General features: G+C 38.1%; 1 protein-coding gene across 1 annotated transcript; it reads left to right on the top strand.

Moving 5' to 3' along the window:
* The first annotated feature begins 865 nt into the window (after positions 1–865).
* On the top strand, positions 866–16,607 carry si:ch211-67e16.11 (uncharacterized). Its single transcript, XM_051119599.1, has 7 exons — positions 866–1,321; positions 5,824–6,045; positions 7,957–8,127; positions 8,258–8,389; positions 8,484–8,653; positions 13,186–13,422; positions 15,552–16,607. Exons 1-7 carry the CDS (start codon positions 1,303–1,305, stop codon positions 15,738–15,740), a joined length of 1,140 nt encoding a protein of 379 aa, XP_050975556.1. The 5' UTR covers positions 866–1,302; the 3' UTR covers positions 15,741–16,607.
* The last annotated feature ends 280 nt before the right edge of the window (positions 16,608–16,887 follow it).

The raw sequence follows: 16,887 nt of genomic DNA, 5'->3' as shown, positions 1-16,887 counted from the left end.
CCCAGTCTCTCAGGCATCTATTTACTCAAGCAGACCAAAAACACAGATTTGAAATATTTGCTAAATTATAACACTGTAATTTGTTAACAGTACCCAAATAAAGTGAGAGAGAAAAAAACTATTATTAAAATAATAACATGCTGAAAAAAGGCCAAGACTTTTTATTTACAGCACTGGAATGTAGAAACAAAAGGAGTTTACTGAGGCTTATAATTAAATTAATTAAATATAATATTCTTTAAAACAGAATATTATAATTAAATAATTAAATTCAAGTAAACTACCAACACTATTTCCTGGATTTAGGACATAACTGTAGTCTCAACATGTTCTAAATGATTAATTCAGTTTGAGATGGTAATAAACAATTCATCACTTTCATTGACTGAAAATGTTAAAAATGCTAAGTTGATGAAATATCTAAAATAAATGAATGAATAAATCACTTTGTAAAAATGCAAGAACAAAAACAAGTCCTTTTTCAAACATACTGAGAGTTGTTTTCCTTTAGAATATATTTGATGTAATCATTTATCATAAAACGGTAAATCAACGAATCATTTTGTCAATGGGAATTACCTGACAGGCAGCTCCATCCTTCCTCTCTCTTTCTCTCTCTCTCTCCCTCCTCCCTCCTTCCTCTGTTCAACAGCATGTCAGAGCCTGTGGGATGGAGTTACAGCACGTTACTTTCCATCTGGATGCTGCTCTGAGCACCTTAAATGAAGACAGCCGCATCTCTCCAAACTTCACAAGACCCCTGACTGTCCAACAGTCACCTCCAGCTGAACAAAGCTGTTTGAGAAGTAACTTTTCCGACATAACACACGCCAGGACATCCAAACAGGTCTTGACACGGCCAAAGCATGAAGCTCCAGTGCGTCTCTCTTCTCATTTGTGCTTTACTCGTTGGCGAGTGCTGCGGGTCTCGTCTGGACCGCTGGGTCCGAACTGGACTTCAGTACCTGAAGCTCAACCTGTGCCGGAGGGTCTCCTTACCGGAGAGCGAGTGCAAGAAGCTGTCCCACCTGCACCTAAACGGGGTGGTCGTGTACGTGTCCGAGTCCGGCTCGGGGAAAGTGCTGGCGATCCTGCCGGATTCATACTCGAGCGGTGCGCTGCAGTCCAAACAGAGCGCGGAACCGAGCGCGGATGATGCGAGCAGGACGAATGAAGAGCTGTACCCGGGAGCGAGCGCGCATGACGCCGTGCTGCTGCTGGACCCGAGCCCCGGCGAGAGCTTCGGACACCCGGTGGTTCTGTTCTATGTGGACTTCAACGTAACCAAGAAGATGTGCTCACATGGACGGCGTTTATCTGGGTAAGTGGACTGAACCTGTCAAGCCTGAGATTTAAACGAGAGAACACATTTTACTTGAGTGAATGGAAAAATTGCGTTCAATCTCTATTGGTTACAGAACACATTAAACACATTTATTCCTGTTTTACTGGTACAGTCCAGTGAAAAAAAGTTTCAAAACAGTTGAAACAGTGACAAAATGTTCAGTTGCTCAACAAGACCCAAAAGAAAGTTCAAAACTTTTAAAATATATTAAGAGTCAAAAATGAGATGATGCTGAGTGAATGCTCCTGACGCATACTATACGTCCATCAAATACTTTTACATCAAACTCACTAAATTCCAGCCTCAGCCCAATCAGAAGTACCAGTACTTACATAGAAACCTATACAGAGTAGCCAGAAAGAAATGCTCATTTGAAAGAAAAACGTCAGATGGATTTAGAGGCTTTTGCATCTGAACTCTTCATATGTATATTTTTCACTACCAGGCAGTTGTCAGAGATTAAGGAATAAATGTGCATACTTTAATGTAATAAAACTTTTAAAACTAGAATTGAAAAAATGTGGATGGACTGGCTGTTAGTGTGACCACTGACAGTTTACAGTTAAAACAGACCCAAATGTTTCGTTGAGTTCTGTCACGAACAACAAATCTGAAATCAAACTGGAATTACACAGCTCTCCCCATGTGACTTGTCCTATAACCTATGTAAAATGTTGACATGATGCCAGTCTGCACATTAATTTATCGTTAAACACACCAACAAGTCTGTTTAAACCCCTTCAAACCAAAAGTATGTATTTGTTACCAGTGATTAAACATGATGACAATTTTGACCTTTCCAAATGATCGGTTTTACTGATATTTGGTGTAAATTACCATGGTTAAAAGGGTGTTACTCACATTAGCTTTTATCAGGACATCTACTAATTATAATGACATTATATGTCATTATAGGTAATTACTATACTAATTACCATGATAATGTGTATTTACAGCAGCTAAAAACAGAACAAAATAATTATATATAAGTAAAATAAATTCCACTGTAACATGAATTCTGTGATGCATAAATATTAAAATATATTTTAAAACTTAGAACAGGAAAAGGGTCCTGCTGAATTGGACTACAGTGTCATAAAAACATCTCACAGGCAGCTCTAAGTTGTTTGAAATGGTAAAATATCAATAACGAACATCAGTACAATAATTTTGCTTTATAAAAAGCCAGTTTAGATGATTTTTCGACACTTCATAAGAGAAAGGTCATCTGTCCTGTGACATGAAGCTGCGTGAGGAGTGTGAATTAGTCTGAGAGGTCTGTGTAAGGACTGCTCTTAGGAGCAGTCGGGCCACGGACCCCCTGCTGGGAAAGTGGAGGGCAGACGCACGACTGAGCCGAGAGTCATGCATTCACAATAAGAACGGTCAATAATTAATTCCTGACTGAGAGTTTAGTCCTTAACACGGTGTCCGGTCCACTATAGTCAACCCAGCACAAGTTGGGTTGAACTAAACTTGAACATTTGCACCTTCCCAGCTGTAATGATAAAGTTTATTCTACTTTATTTTATTACTAGGGCACAAACTGTTTTTCAAATCACAGTTTTTGAAGTAGGCATCAGGCTGTCTTAAAGTATCGCAATGACAGCTGATGAACTAATAACATCCAGAACAAAGTCATTTAATATCTTGACTAAATTATTTGAATATGATTTCATATGGACTGCAGCTGAAGCTTAAAATTTATGCTGGTAAGGAATCAAGAGATATCAGTATCCAATTATTTGTGTGAAATTCCATCTACTAAAATGCCTTCATCTGGTGGATTTCTGAAGTCAGCTTTGATGTGACTAGCATATCCCATTATTTACAACTGTTATTTTTAAAATCACATTATTAATCTATTTCTGTCTCTTATACTCACCAAGGCTGATAAAAAATACAGTAAAAATCTGTAATTTTTTGAAATATTATTACAATTTAAAATAATTGTTTTCTATTTGAATATACTTTAAAATGTGATTTATTCCTGTGATGCAAAGCTGAATTTTCAGCATTACTGCTTCAGTTTTCAGTGTCACATGATCTTTCAGAAATCACTATAATTTGATGATTTGTTGCTGAAGAAACATTTCTTATTATTTATATATCTTTGATGGATCTGCCATAATTACGTGATAATATATTTAAATAAACTCTTTGAAAGACTATTCTTGAAGGCTAACCACACACGTCAGGCCTCAAGCCTTCCTCGAATTGTTTCAAGAAATATTTTTAGTAACTAGAGACAAAATGAAGCTCAGGAAGGGCAATAATGAGCAGACACATTAGAAATGATAAACAAAAATGCTCTGGTTTACACATGAGCTCAAGGCAGAAGGGCTGGTGTGACTCAGTTCAAATCTGGAAGTGTTTTCAAGTCTCGCTGTGTCCAAACCTGACCATCTCATCTGAAGATGTGGTGAGAATCAGAGACCGGAATGAAAGCTGTGTTTAGCTCTGGCCACATTTAAAATCATCCCAAGTCTCTCTGAATGGGCCTCCGGATGCAACTGACCACAGAGGGAGACTCATTAGGGCTACTGATGCTGTCTTACCCCACATTCCCAAATCACGGCCAGCCAAGGAAACCTTTCATTGTAAGAGGCAATTTTAGTTGTTAAGTGAAATGGATTTCTAATGGCTTGTGATTACACCTCCTGCGCTGCTGTCTAATTCAGGCTTCCTCAGCGTGAAACTGATAAATATTGCTTGGCGTCAGTAGCCCTGCTGCAGTCTTGTCTAAAGTGCAGCATGTGCCTGAATGGATAGTTTGCAGTTATGGCAGATTACTAAAGGAATGCACGCTGTTCTGCCCAGGCTGATGCTATGCCTGTTTAAAAGTCATTATTATTGCTTTTTTCTGAAAGGACAGTTTCTCTTTGTCACATTCTCAGGACAGAAATTAGCATCGCAGACAGCTCTTTCTTATTAAAGCCAGGTGGATGATCACATGACAACGGCAGAGCTATAAATCAGGGATTTTTCACGTAAACATCGGAAAAATATTGACACTGGTATGTTCTTGAATGATCACCAAGCAATAAACCAAAAACTTCCCTCTTTATCACAGATTGTTGCTTGGATAAATGTTTTAAAAAACTATCTGTACTCTTAAAAATTAACTTAGTGGGTTGTTTCTATGAAGAACATTACACAAAATGTTAATTACACTCCTAAAAATAAAGGTTCCAAAAGGGTGTTTTTGCAATGATGCCGTAGAAGAACCTTTTAGTGAACAGTTCATAAAATAACCATTTTGAAGAAATCTAAATCTTTTTTTGACCAAAAGCGGTGTGTGTTCTGCTCCGGGTGGGTATTCACTGTGTGTGTGTATGCATGTTTGTTCATTACTCACTACCGTGTGTGGGCACTTGGATGGGTTAAATGCAGAGCACAAATTCCGAGTATGGGTCACCATACTTGGCCACACATCACGTCCTTTCCTTTTCCTTTTAAGAACCTTTACTGCATTTGAAAGGTTCCATGGATGTTCAAGGTTCTTCATAGAACCACTGATGCCAATAAAGAACCTTTATTTTTAAAAGTGTATAGTGCAAAAAGTGGTTCCTATAAGAACTGTTCACTGAATACTTCTTTAACGCCATTTCTACGATACCCCTTTTTAGAACCTTAAAGGAGAAGTCCACTTCCAGAACAATTTACAGATAATGTACTCACCCCCTTGTCATCCAAGATGTCCGTGTCTTTCTTTCTTCAGTTGTAAAGAAATTATGTGTTTTGAGGAAAACATTTCAAGATTTTTCTCCATATAATGGACTTCTATGGTGCCCCAAGTTTGAATTTCCAAAATGCAGTTTAAATGCGGCTTCAAACGATTCCAGCCGAGGAAGAAGGGTCTTTGTTTATTTTCAAAAAAATAACACAATATATATATACGTCAAACGCCACGTCATGTCTTGCTCCTCCCGACCTCTGTTTTTGTTCCGGTTGATGACAGTAAGACTGGGTTGGTACTTCTACAGTGATGTAGGATGATTTTGAAATGATTTTTGAAGGTTGAGGGAGAAAATACGATTGGAGATTTTCGACATACCCTAACTGTCTTGAACCAGAATACACAGAGTTCAGGCAGAGCAAGACAGGACAAGCGTTTGAGATTAAACATTAATTAAATGAAAATAACCAATCGTTTTACTACATAAGACCCTTCCTCTGCTGGGATCGTTTATAACTGCATTTGGGATCATTTGAAGCCACATTTAAACTGCATTTTGGAAGTTCAAACTCGGGGCACCATATCAGTCCATTATATGGAGAAAAATCCTGAAATGTTTTCCTCAAAATACAATTTCTTTACGACTAAAGAAAGAAAGACATGAACATCTTGGATGACAAGGGGGTGAGTACATTATCTGTTAATCACTGTTCTGGAAGTGGACTTCTCCTTTAATTTTTAAGAGTGCAACAACTATTAGCAGACTGTGCGTTAACGGTTTCATGCAACATGTATACAGGGGAGGAGTGCTTGACGATGGCTGTGAAGACACGTTGCCAGAACCAGCTGAAGCGGAGGAGGAGTCGCAGCGACCGTATGGCGAGCCGGGCGAGGGCCCGCAGGACTACGCCGGCCAGAACCAGTCGAGTGGAGCACAGCAGCGGCCTCTGTGAGATTCACTTTCTCCCCCTGGTTGTGGGAGTGAAAGATAGCAACCGAACCCAACGCCTGCGTTGTGTAGGTGAGTCAATGAATTCGGAAGTTCAACAGATTTAATTATCTCTGGAAGGTCAATTACAAATGCTTAGGAAGAAAAAGCAATAGAAGCGCAATTCACAATTAGGAGTTTAAGGTGCTGTATGTGATTTTAACTTCAACCACATGCCTCTGCTCCAAAAACGCACCCTTTAAAGCAGGGCCGCTTCTTCTGAAGAGGCAAGGGAGGCAGTGCCTCCTGAAAAAATGGGATGAGAAAGAACTTTATAATACAAAAACAATGCAAATATTATAAAATATGACATAAAAAGGCATAAATCACTTGTTTTTCTAAAGAAACATTGTACAAACCTGAGCCCATTGAGTTTTAAGAGACCCCCTAAAATGTGCTGTGAGTTTGGTGGGGGAAAGTCGTGTGAGAGAGGGCAATGTCTCCAGCGAGATATGATTGGATATGACTGGTTACGATCGGCTGTGACTGGTTCATGTGATAAATCCCGCCCCATGTATTCGTGTGCGTTCCGCATTCACCAATCATTCTGAATGAACAATATAATGGTGTTAATGGGAAGACTAATAAAAAATAAGTAAACAACTCACACACATCACCACTTTGTGAGGACTTTGCCACCTCATTTCAGAACACCACTGCTTCAGAGACATTTCAGTCAACCATTTCTGGTTGAGCATTTCTTCTACATATTCGTTGTTGCTGTCACAACGAAAGGTGTGATTTATTAAAGCATCTATTTTAGTCAAGTATGCACTCATTTACAGTGCATAAAAAAAATTTACAGTACTTTTAAAGGTGTGTTCGAGCCATGTTAAAAAAAAACCATAAGTATGAGTAAAAAAGTTCACATGCTTGTGTAACTCGTAATTACAACATTGTAATTTTCTGAGAGCTGTTTGTACCACCAGACCACTGCAACATGACATTGAAAAACTCTGAAATTGCAGTAAAATATAGTTATTCAGTAATACTTGTTTGTAACCCTATAACTGACTAATAATAATGAAAAAATATTCTGCAAATAAAAGACAAATACAGTTTTTAATGCAACTATAGCAGAGTTGAATAACTATCTAATATTCTGCTAAATAAATGATACATTTACTGAGGCATTTGCATAACGACTGTTACTTTATGAATTACGGTTGTCTATTGATTGCTTAAATTACACAGATTTAATATGCCATTAATTGTGTTGCCACAAAAATGCAAAATGGTCATTGCCTTTAGTAAATAGTGATGCATGAAGCACAACTTTCACAGAATTCACTTTCAAACCAAGCAGCTTTCTGTTAGTCAAATTGCCAAATTTACATGAATTTGTCAAATTTGTGTGGATTTTTTTCCATCCTTTAATGTAATTCACAACTGTGCAGATTCCTACTGAAAATTTTTACTGAAAACCATTTTGTTACATCAAAATCAGACTTAAAATGGCATGAAACCAAGATCTGTGGGAGTTTTAGTGAGTAATCAGCTTGGTGAAATTTAAAGCAAATCCACATGTCTGTGACCAATTTTTACCGAGCTTTGATGACTGATGATCCGAAAAATTCAAAAATAGTTAGAAGTTAACTATTAAAAAGAATAGCTGAACATAAGTTCACAAATAAAATATATTGTTTAAAACATTTTTCTTAATTTTCTTTTTCTGATAGTGTAAATAATGTTTAACCAAGAAAATGTGACTGGGACATGGATTTACATTCGATAAATTAATTAATTAATCAAAAAAAAACATTGAGGACTTTGCCTCCTCATTTCAGAACATCACTGCTCACCACTGCAATGCATAATATTTACTTAACCATGTCATGTTTGGGTCTGAAAATGACTGAAATAAAGCCATGCTGAGATTCTTCTCTATTAATTCTTAATGCTGCTTACCTCAAACCTAACACAAGAATGTGGCTGTTGCTGTAGATCACCCAGACTTTGCTGGATGCCCGCAGCCTTTGCCACTGACCAGCCCAAGCGTGCCAATCTCCAGCTGTGAGCTCAATAAAAACACCCGCCGGTGCCATCAGCAACGCCTGGCCACACACCTGTCCTGCCGCCTCTACCAGACCTGCGATCATGCTGTTCTCCTGTCAGGTACAAAAACATTGACTCAAAGAACTCATTTGTATGATCCGACCAACTGACGTTTGAAATGCTGGATGAATACTTATCAGCTGTCTCAGGTATGCTGCTCCTACATAACCTTTAACCTGTGCATGTGCAGGTGGCTGGCAGGAGCAGATAACATACCAGCAACACGCGAAGAACCTGCAGCTCTTCTACCAGATGCTAAAGAACAACGGCTTCCATAAGGACCATATAAAGACATTCTTTGCTGGGAATGGACAGGTAGCAGGTTAGAGGACATTTCAAGTCATTATCAAGTCATTTCAAGTTAATGCACCATAATGTTTTATATTCAGATTCAAAAAACGTCATTATTTCCACAGTTAAAGAGACTGAGGGGATGTATCCAGCCATAGAGAAAGACGTGATCAGGAATCACATTTCCTACATCTGCAGAAAGCAGCACTGCGTGGATTCTCTGGTTCTGTACCTGAACAGCCCCACACGAAACGACGGCACCATGCTGCTCTGGGACCGCAACAACAACGGCATTGTGAGTGTGTGCGTCTGACGTTCTGATGGTCATGTTGTTTAACTAGTGCTGCACTAGGACTGGATACACTTAATGTCCAAAATTTTAGTGTTATGAAACCCATGAACACAATTACTATCTACCTTTTTCCTCCCATAAGAGTGAGCGTGGCCATGTGTACATTTTATGGGTGTGGTCTTATCAGTGTCCAGCTATTTTTTGCTGTACAAAACAGCTCATTTTGCTGCTTGATATTGCAAATTGGCATGTTTTACCATATTATTTTAATGTATTATCTTAATTATTAGCAAAATGGTTCGTAGTGCAAACAGTTATACCATTTACTGAACGTTGTTATTATTTCGCTATAGCGGATAATAAAGCAGAAATCTCACACATAGGCTTATTTCTGCTCTGAGGAAAAAGGTGGATAGAGTGCAACAATGTCTGCCCACTTTTCAGCTAATTTCACAACGCTAAAGCCAGTTATTCTACTTCGAAAATGTGCATTCCGTGTCGGAATGTCTGTTTTTGTTTTGATCTATGATTCCGGTCATTGCCAGTTCAACCAATAGTATTTCAGTAAACCTGGGTTGCCATTTGGTTGAAAAAACAACATCTTGAAGCCACGGAAGGCAGCAAACGAACTGGCTCGGAAATCACAGATTCAACGTCAGATGCGGTCGTTCCCATTTCATGTCCTCAATCTGACAACCCGCCTGAGCGTCGCGTCTGAAGGGGCGGCGGTGGCGGTGGGAGAGACAATATTTTGAATTTGCAGTACCCATTTCAACCACTAGCTGTTAATATTACATACTGCATCTCTACATAATTCATTAAAACATTACAAATGACAAATACAAAAGTTATTATATATAAAAATTTGGAAAAAATCACTCCTATGAGGCACTGTGAATGACAGTTGAGTCAAAAGTAATAATACAAAACAATTAAATTTGACATTTTATTATAAAGTTTAAATCGCAATGAAATAAAATTAAGAATAACATAATAAAGCCACTGATTTAAAACATTGAAACAATTTATTTTTGTTACATTTTAAAATATTCAACAAATACAGGTGCATTTCTGACAAAAGTGTGCTTTTTTTAATTAATACTTTTATTCAGCAAAGATCCATTAAATTGATCAAAAGTGTCATAAAAAAGATGTTACAAAATATTTATATTTTAAATATATTTTGATTTTTTCAACTTACCAGTAAAAGTCTCTTTAAAATGTAATTCATTCCTGTGATTAAAGCTAAATTTTCAGCATCATTACTCCGGTCTTCAGTGTCACATGATCCTTCAGAAATCAATCTAATATGCTGATTTTCTGTTCAAGAAACATTTATTATTATTATAATTACTATTATTATCATCAATATTTATAACAGTTTTTTATAACAATTTTTTCATGATTCTTTGATAAATATAAAGATTCAAAGATCAGCATTTATCTGAAATAAAAACCTTTTGTAGCATTATACATCCAAGAGTTTGGAGTCAGTATAAATTTTTTTTTTTTTTTTTTGGGGGGGGGGGGGGAATTGTTCAAAGTAATACTTTTATTTAGCAACTTTTATTTTAATTTGATCAAAAGTGATGATAAAGACATTTATAATGTTACAAAAGATTTCTATTTCAGACAAATGCTGTTCTTCTGAACTTTCTATGTATCAAGAAACCTGAAAAAAATTCCACACAGCTGTTTTCAAAATAATAATAAATGGGTTTTTTTTTTAGCAGCAAATCAGAATGTTAGAATTATTTCTGAAGGATCATGTGACTGGAGTAATTATGCAAAAAAAAAAAAAAAAAAAAAAAAAAAAAAAAAAAAAAATCACAGGAATAAATGAAATTTTAAATTAAAATTTAAATAGTTATTTTAAATGGTAAAAATATTTCAAAATTTTACTGTTTTTACCGTACTCTGGATCAAATAAATGCAGGCTTGGTGAGCAGAAGAGACTTCTTAAAAAAAAAAAACATTAAAAATCTTACTGTCCAAAAACTTTTGACTGGTAGTGTACATCAGAGAATCCTGAAAAAATATGTACCATGGTTTCCAAAAAAATATTAAGCAGCACAAACATAGAAATGTTTCTTCAGAACAAAATCATGATATTAGAATGTGACACTGAAGACGATGATTCTGAAAATTCAGCTTTGCATCACAAATAAATTACATTTTAAAAACAGTAGTTGTTTTATATTGTCATAATTAGTAATAGTGTGTTTTTTTTTAAACTACTGTATTTTATATCTTATTTTCCTCCCTTTTAAGTATATGAGAGCAGTTTGTTTAGATTTAATATCGTCATTTGAAGTGCTGGGAAGCTAGAGATATTTTGGCACGTGGTAATAGCAGCTTCTTTGAATGGTGGATCTCTCTTTCTGGACTATGTTTACTGTAGTACTTCACTCAGAATTCAGCTGTTAAACACAAAGGTTAATCTCAGGCATCACGGTCGATAAGTTTTGAAAGGTGTATACATTACCATTAAAAAAAAAAAACTATTTGTCTAGGGAGGAAAAAAAAGAAAAGATTTTTACTTCTGGAACCCAACTGTTTTGAAAACCACTTGGTTTTTGGAAATATTTCAGTTTAGTGGATTTTGTAACAGGATTATATTTTCACAGTCAGGCCTACGGTGTTGTGAAAGTGCTGAAGTAGATTTGTTATAAATATGGGGGTTCCAGGAATCACAGAGAGGACAGATGAACAAGAAGAGTTTAGGAATTCCTTATCTTCCCGTAAATGATTCCAATGTGTTTTCCCAAGCCTACCACTTCAAAGAGCCCACTAACCAAAGGATAAAAGTATTACACTATGGAAGCTGACTCTCATCTGTTCATTCGGTTTCATTTCTTGGAAGGGATGAATCTGCAGACACTTTGCACTGTGGTGGTTCTTGCCTTATGAGTGCATGGAGTATTTTTAGAGCTGCTAATGAGAACACCACCTGTACCGCAAACGTCCAAGAGGGGATGCTTTGTCAAAATGTATTCCCTTAATGCACATGGACAGCCCAGAGCAGACTCTCCACTTAACAAGAAACATGAGAGATATTAGATCAAATTTCATAGAGAAATAGCACAATCTTAAGACCTCAATCTTATTAAGCAACACAGACAGCTCCTTTTATCAACTCACAACAGACCAGCCATCCACCTCGTGCCTCTTTCATCTATCATTAATACAATCGTTCCAGCAACTGTGCACGCATTTAATGATATTGCTTTTATAAAGCACACTCCCAATGCTCCACCAAAATCCCACAATCCTTTGCAAAAGGTGGTCAGTAATCCCGGCCATATGTTTAGAGTAGGGCAAACAGAAGGGAGCAGACTGCACAGTAAAGCCCACCCTTTCATGACAATAGGGACAGACTCTCTAGGGACAAAGGCAACAACCTGATCCCCAGACAGGGATGTAGTGACAAAGGGGGGCTTGAGAGACAAGGACCACACAGGATCAGGGCCACCAGACGCTTGGCTTCCCACAGGAAAGCTGCTCATTTCTTCTTTAAGTTGAAAGAGTACGGCTAACTGTTCATTTCAACAACTGCCATGAGTGTGAATGCCAGGACAAATGAATGTCAGCTCTTCTCTTGAAGTGTCTTAAAACAGACCACAGTCTGCACACAATCAATTGTAGGTGCACTGGATAAAATTACAATATAATTTAGAAAAAAATAAAAAATAAAAAAATACGTCACTCTGGAACACAAAACCAATCGTAAATAGCATGGGTGTATTTGTTGCAACAGCCAAAAATACATTGCATGGGTCAAAATTATAGATTTTTCTTTTATGCCAAAAATCATTCAGATATTAAGATCACGTTCCATGAAGATATTTTGAAAATTTCCTACCATAAATATATCAAATTTTAATCTTTCATTAGTAATATGCATTGCTAAGAACTTCATTTGGACAAATTTTAAGTTGATTTTCTCAATATTTTAATTTTTTGCATCCTCGGATTCTAGATTTTAAAAATAGTTGTATCTCAGCCAGATCTTGTCCTATACATCGAAACCATACATCAATGGAAAGCTTATTTATTCAGTATTTGTCCATCTGACGTATTTCTTTAAAATTAGCATTTCTTTCTGGCTACTTTGTATAGGTTTCTATGTAAGTACTGGTACTTCTGATTGGGCTGAGGCTGGAATTTTGTGAGTCTGAAGTAAAAGTATTTGATGGACATATACTATGTGTCAGGAGCATTCACTCAGTACCATTATCTCATTTTTGACCGAGATGGCTTTCAGCTAGTTTTGCATCTGAACTCTTCATTTTTACTTCTATTTCTATTTGTTTACTATTATTCTCTTTTTATAATTATATAAGTTAATATTAATAATATATTTAGAAAATATTTCTATTACAAATTAATTCCGTTCTTTTGAACCCTAGAGTTGCTCAAGAACAAGCCTAAACTCACTGTAATGTACAGACTTTTGTGAATTACTACTTTAATAAATTGCACCTATACGTTCTATATATGATGGTTTCATGCTATGTATTTTTTTTTTTCTTCAGGCAGATCTGAAGGAGCGTTACTCTGTGGGTGAACTGTTGGCGGATCTGGCCGGGTGCAAGGCTGGTCGGGTGCTGCTCTTTGTAGAGCAGAGCTACAGTGGAGTCCTCAGCAAGAGGCTGATGGGATCTCTCAAACACGTCAATGTCGTGCTGCTGAACGGCCTGCCCTGGGTGCACACAGCTGAGTTCTGGGCCTCCCTGCAACCATCTGAGTGCCTCATAGACCACCTCAGTAAGGTGAGACTTTACAAGCATTTATGAACCTGGGCTGTTGGGATCACTCATTTTTTTAATTGTAAGATAACATTATTTAATGTACTTGAACCAATATGAACTAGCTATGAACATCTCTATTATTGTTAAAAGAGGTAATTCACTTGAAAATGAAAATTACCCCATGATTTACTCACCCTCAAGCCATCCAAGGGGTATATGACTTTCCTCTTTCAGACAAATCAGTTATAAAGCTGCAAGCAGCGTTGAAAGGGCCCTCGCTCACCACCACCCGGTGGCTTTAGGAAACAGCGAATGGTGGGCAATACGCATTTAAAGTGGTAAATACAGAAGGAATGTCAAAGTCATTTATATTTGCCAAACTTCCTGCTACCAGGTGGTGGTGCTATGACTATAACTGAATATTGGCATGTAGATGTCTTTGAGCCAACACATTTATCAAATATATGAAGTTTGGTACAGACTGAACATGGTATGTTTGAGTAAGTGCAAAGCATGATGTATCCTGTTGCCAACAGGTGGCGCTATGATTATAACTGAATATTGGCCTTTGGGTGTCTTCAGGCCAGTATTCTTACCAAACATGTGAAGTCCGGTGCAGACTGGACAATGCATGTTTAAGTTAGTGTAAAACAAGTAATTTCCTGTTGCCAGCAGGTGGTGCTGTGATGATAATGGAATATTGGCCTTTGGATGTGTTCAGGCCAAGACTCTTATCGAATGTGTCAAGTCTGGGGCAGATCGGACATTGTTTGGCTGAGTTATAACACCAGCAGGTGGCGCTATTGCTACAACTGAATATGGGCATGAGTTGAGGACAGGAATCTTATGAAGCAGGTGAATTTTGACACGCCCTTTAACGAAAAGTCAAGGTTTTCACAATTTAATGTCACAAAGGGCTTTAGATTAGACTGAACAAATTTGGTGTTCAACCGTTTAAATCTCTAGGAGAACTTTCATTTAAATACAACGCCTAAAATGGCAAAAACGGCACAAAACTTGCAGAGAAAACTCTAAATAACAGACTTCCTGTTGGGTTTCAGACTTTGTACTGGGGGACTTTTTTGTAAATATTGGTGTGTTACATGTGTCTACCAAATTTTGTACATGTATGTGAAACAGCTTGAGGGGAACTTTGTTGAAATTTTATAGGTGGTGCTATCAAGCCATTTTGCCACACACACTTCTAAAACCCATATCAGATGTACATTTTCACCATTTTTGGCGTGTGTGCAAAGTTTAATGAGTGCAGGCATGTTTAGGAATCCCAAATTAGGAATTTGTGAATCTCGGTTTTCACTGTACAGGACAGATGACAGACAGCGTGTATGGCGTTGTGTGGGTGAGTGGTTTGTTGATGTCAACGTTGTGGATCGAGTGGCCCATGGTGGCGGTGGGGTTATGGTACGGGCAGGCGTATGTTATGGACAACGAACGCAGGTGAATTTTATTGATGGCATTTTGAATGCACAGAGATACCGTGACAAGATCATGAGGCCCATTGTTGTGCCATTCATCCATGACGATCACCTCATGCTGCAGCATGATAATGCACAGCCCCAGGTTGCAAGGATCTGTAGAGGAGTGGACCAACATTCCACAGGCCACAATCAACAACCTGTTGCACTGCATGAGGCAAATGGTGGTTACACCAGATACTGACTGGTTTTCGGACCCTTTAACAAAGATGAATCAATACTGAACTGAACAATGAATAATGAACTGATTATTTTTAGTTAATGAATCACCTAATGTTAACTAATAGGTTCTTATTTTAAAGAGTAACTGAAAATCCTAGCTGCTCTTTTCTTTGTACTAAAAATGAAAGGGGACAGAGGCAAATTCTACGTTTATGACCCACACCATAAACACAGTCTATACGACTCATGCTCTTTAGTCTGTCAAGGCTTCCTAACTGTACTGAAACACATCCAAAGCCAAAGAGTCAGTTTTGTCTGAAAATGGTCACAAGACAAATGTTGTCCTGATATGTAATTTTTGTAGCCAGTATAAACTTTTATATTTCAAATCTTCTGCGGAATAATTCAAATTTCTGTCTGTTTTCCACATAAAGCTATTGTATGACTTAAAGACTTTAAAACTCTTTCTCTCTTTCCCTAATCCAACACCAGAGTTCTACGACACCCCGACTGTCTGATGCCGCTCTAGGATTGCTGAACGTGACTCTGGCCGGTGCTCCGTGTAACTCCACCCCTCCTCTCACCGAAGACGAAATGAGGAAGGAGTACATGGGCTGCCAGAACCTCCCCACAGCTCTGTGGTACCAAAAAAGGCCCAAGACCACCAATAACAGGAATTGAGCGAACTGACAACTTCCAGGACTTTCAGAAGGACTAGAGCCAACTCTTCTGTTCCCAATATGTAATTCGGACACTCCAGTAGAGTACTTCCATGAAAAACCAACGAGTACCAACGAGTAGTCCTAGAAGTATGACTTTGTATAATGCACAAACTTCAAATCCATGACCAGCGCTTTTCTCTCACAAACACACACAGACACAAAACAATCTACCTGTGTGTGCGCACTTAATTCACCCGCTGATGCACATAGACCCTGACAAGCTGTTGAGGAACGGAGACTACATAATGTGCGCTTAAGAGATCGAAAGAAGAGGCGGTAATGCAGGACCGAGAGAGAGAAAGCGTCTGACATGTCCTCACTTTGAACCTCAGTTCCCTTGCTTGTCGCTCCGCAGAAGACGTCCCGCGGGGAGCGTCCCATGTGAACTTCTCCTCTCTCCGCCTGCCGCGGGAGTTCAGCGCAGGGGCATCCGCGCTCCTTTACCAGAGTGCTCTTCCGTGGGTCATCGCACAGGGCGCGCCTGGAACTGAACAATGGTGACAAGGCCACTCTGAAACACACCTCACACTCACTTGAACATTTCAGGACAAATCTTCTTGTCCCTCCTTCAGCTCAGTAAGGGACAGGGCGGTCCAGCATGATTTAGTAATGAGAAATGTTCCCTCACCACGTCTGGACCCTAGCAGACACTGGGCTCTGCAAGCATGTATTTAAGTCAGACCTCTTATTCCACGCTGTACTAACCACACCGTCCGCAGTATTCCCTTATCTCCGCAAACATTTAAACGCCAGCCACCGATAATGTTGACAGTGACGAGAAGGTATTTCAGGCCCCACGCCAGCTCCTGTGGGAATTCATACACATTCTTCAGAAATTACAGACAGTATGACAATATTTTTCCGCAGTTCATTTGCTTGCTCATTCAAAAGTTTGGGGTTAGTACGATTTTTTTTATGTTTCTGAAATAAGTCTAATGTTCAGCTGCATTTATTTGATTAAAAACAGTAAAAACTAAATATTTCCATTTTAAAATAATTTAATGCTTATCCTTTAGAAATCATTCTAATATGCTGATTTGGTGCTCTAGAAACATTATCAAAGTTGAAAACACTTGTGCTTCGTGGAAACCGTGATGCTTTTTTTC

This window comes from Labeo rohita, chromosome 9, assembly GCF_022985175.1.
Source record: "Labeo rohita strain BAU-BD-2019 chromosome 9, IGBB_LRoh.1.0, whole genome shotgun sequence".
Classification (NCBI taxonomy): Eukaryota; Metazoa; Chordata; class Actinopteri; order Cypriniformes; family Cyprinidae; genus Labeo; species Labeo rohita.
The sequence above is the reverse complement of the archived record's forward strand: the minus strand, read 5'-3'. Positions and strand labels throughout refer to the sequence as shown.

Excerpts from the sequence above, each read along its gene's own strand:
- si:ch211-67e16.11 (XM_051119599.1), top strand. Across the intron at positions 8,128-8,257 it reads TCATGCTGTTCTCCTGTCAG|GTGGCTGGCAGGAGCAGATA; the intron begins GTACAAAAACAT and ends GTGCATGTGCAG. Across the intron at positions 8,654-13,185 it reads ACCGCAACAACAACGGCATT|GCAGATCTGAAGGAGCGTTA; the intron begins GTGAGTGTGTGC and ends TTTTTTCTTCAG.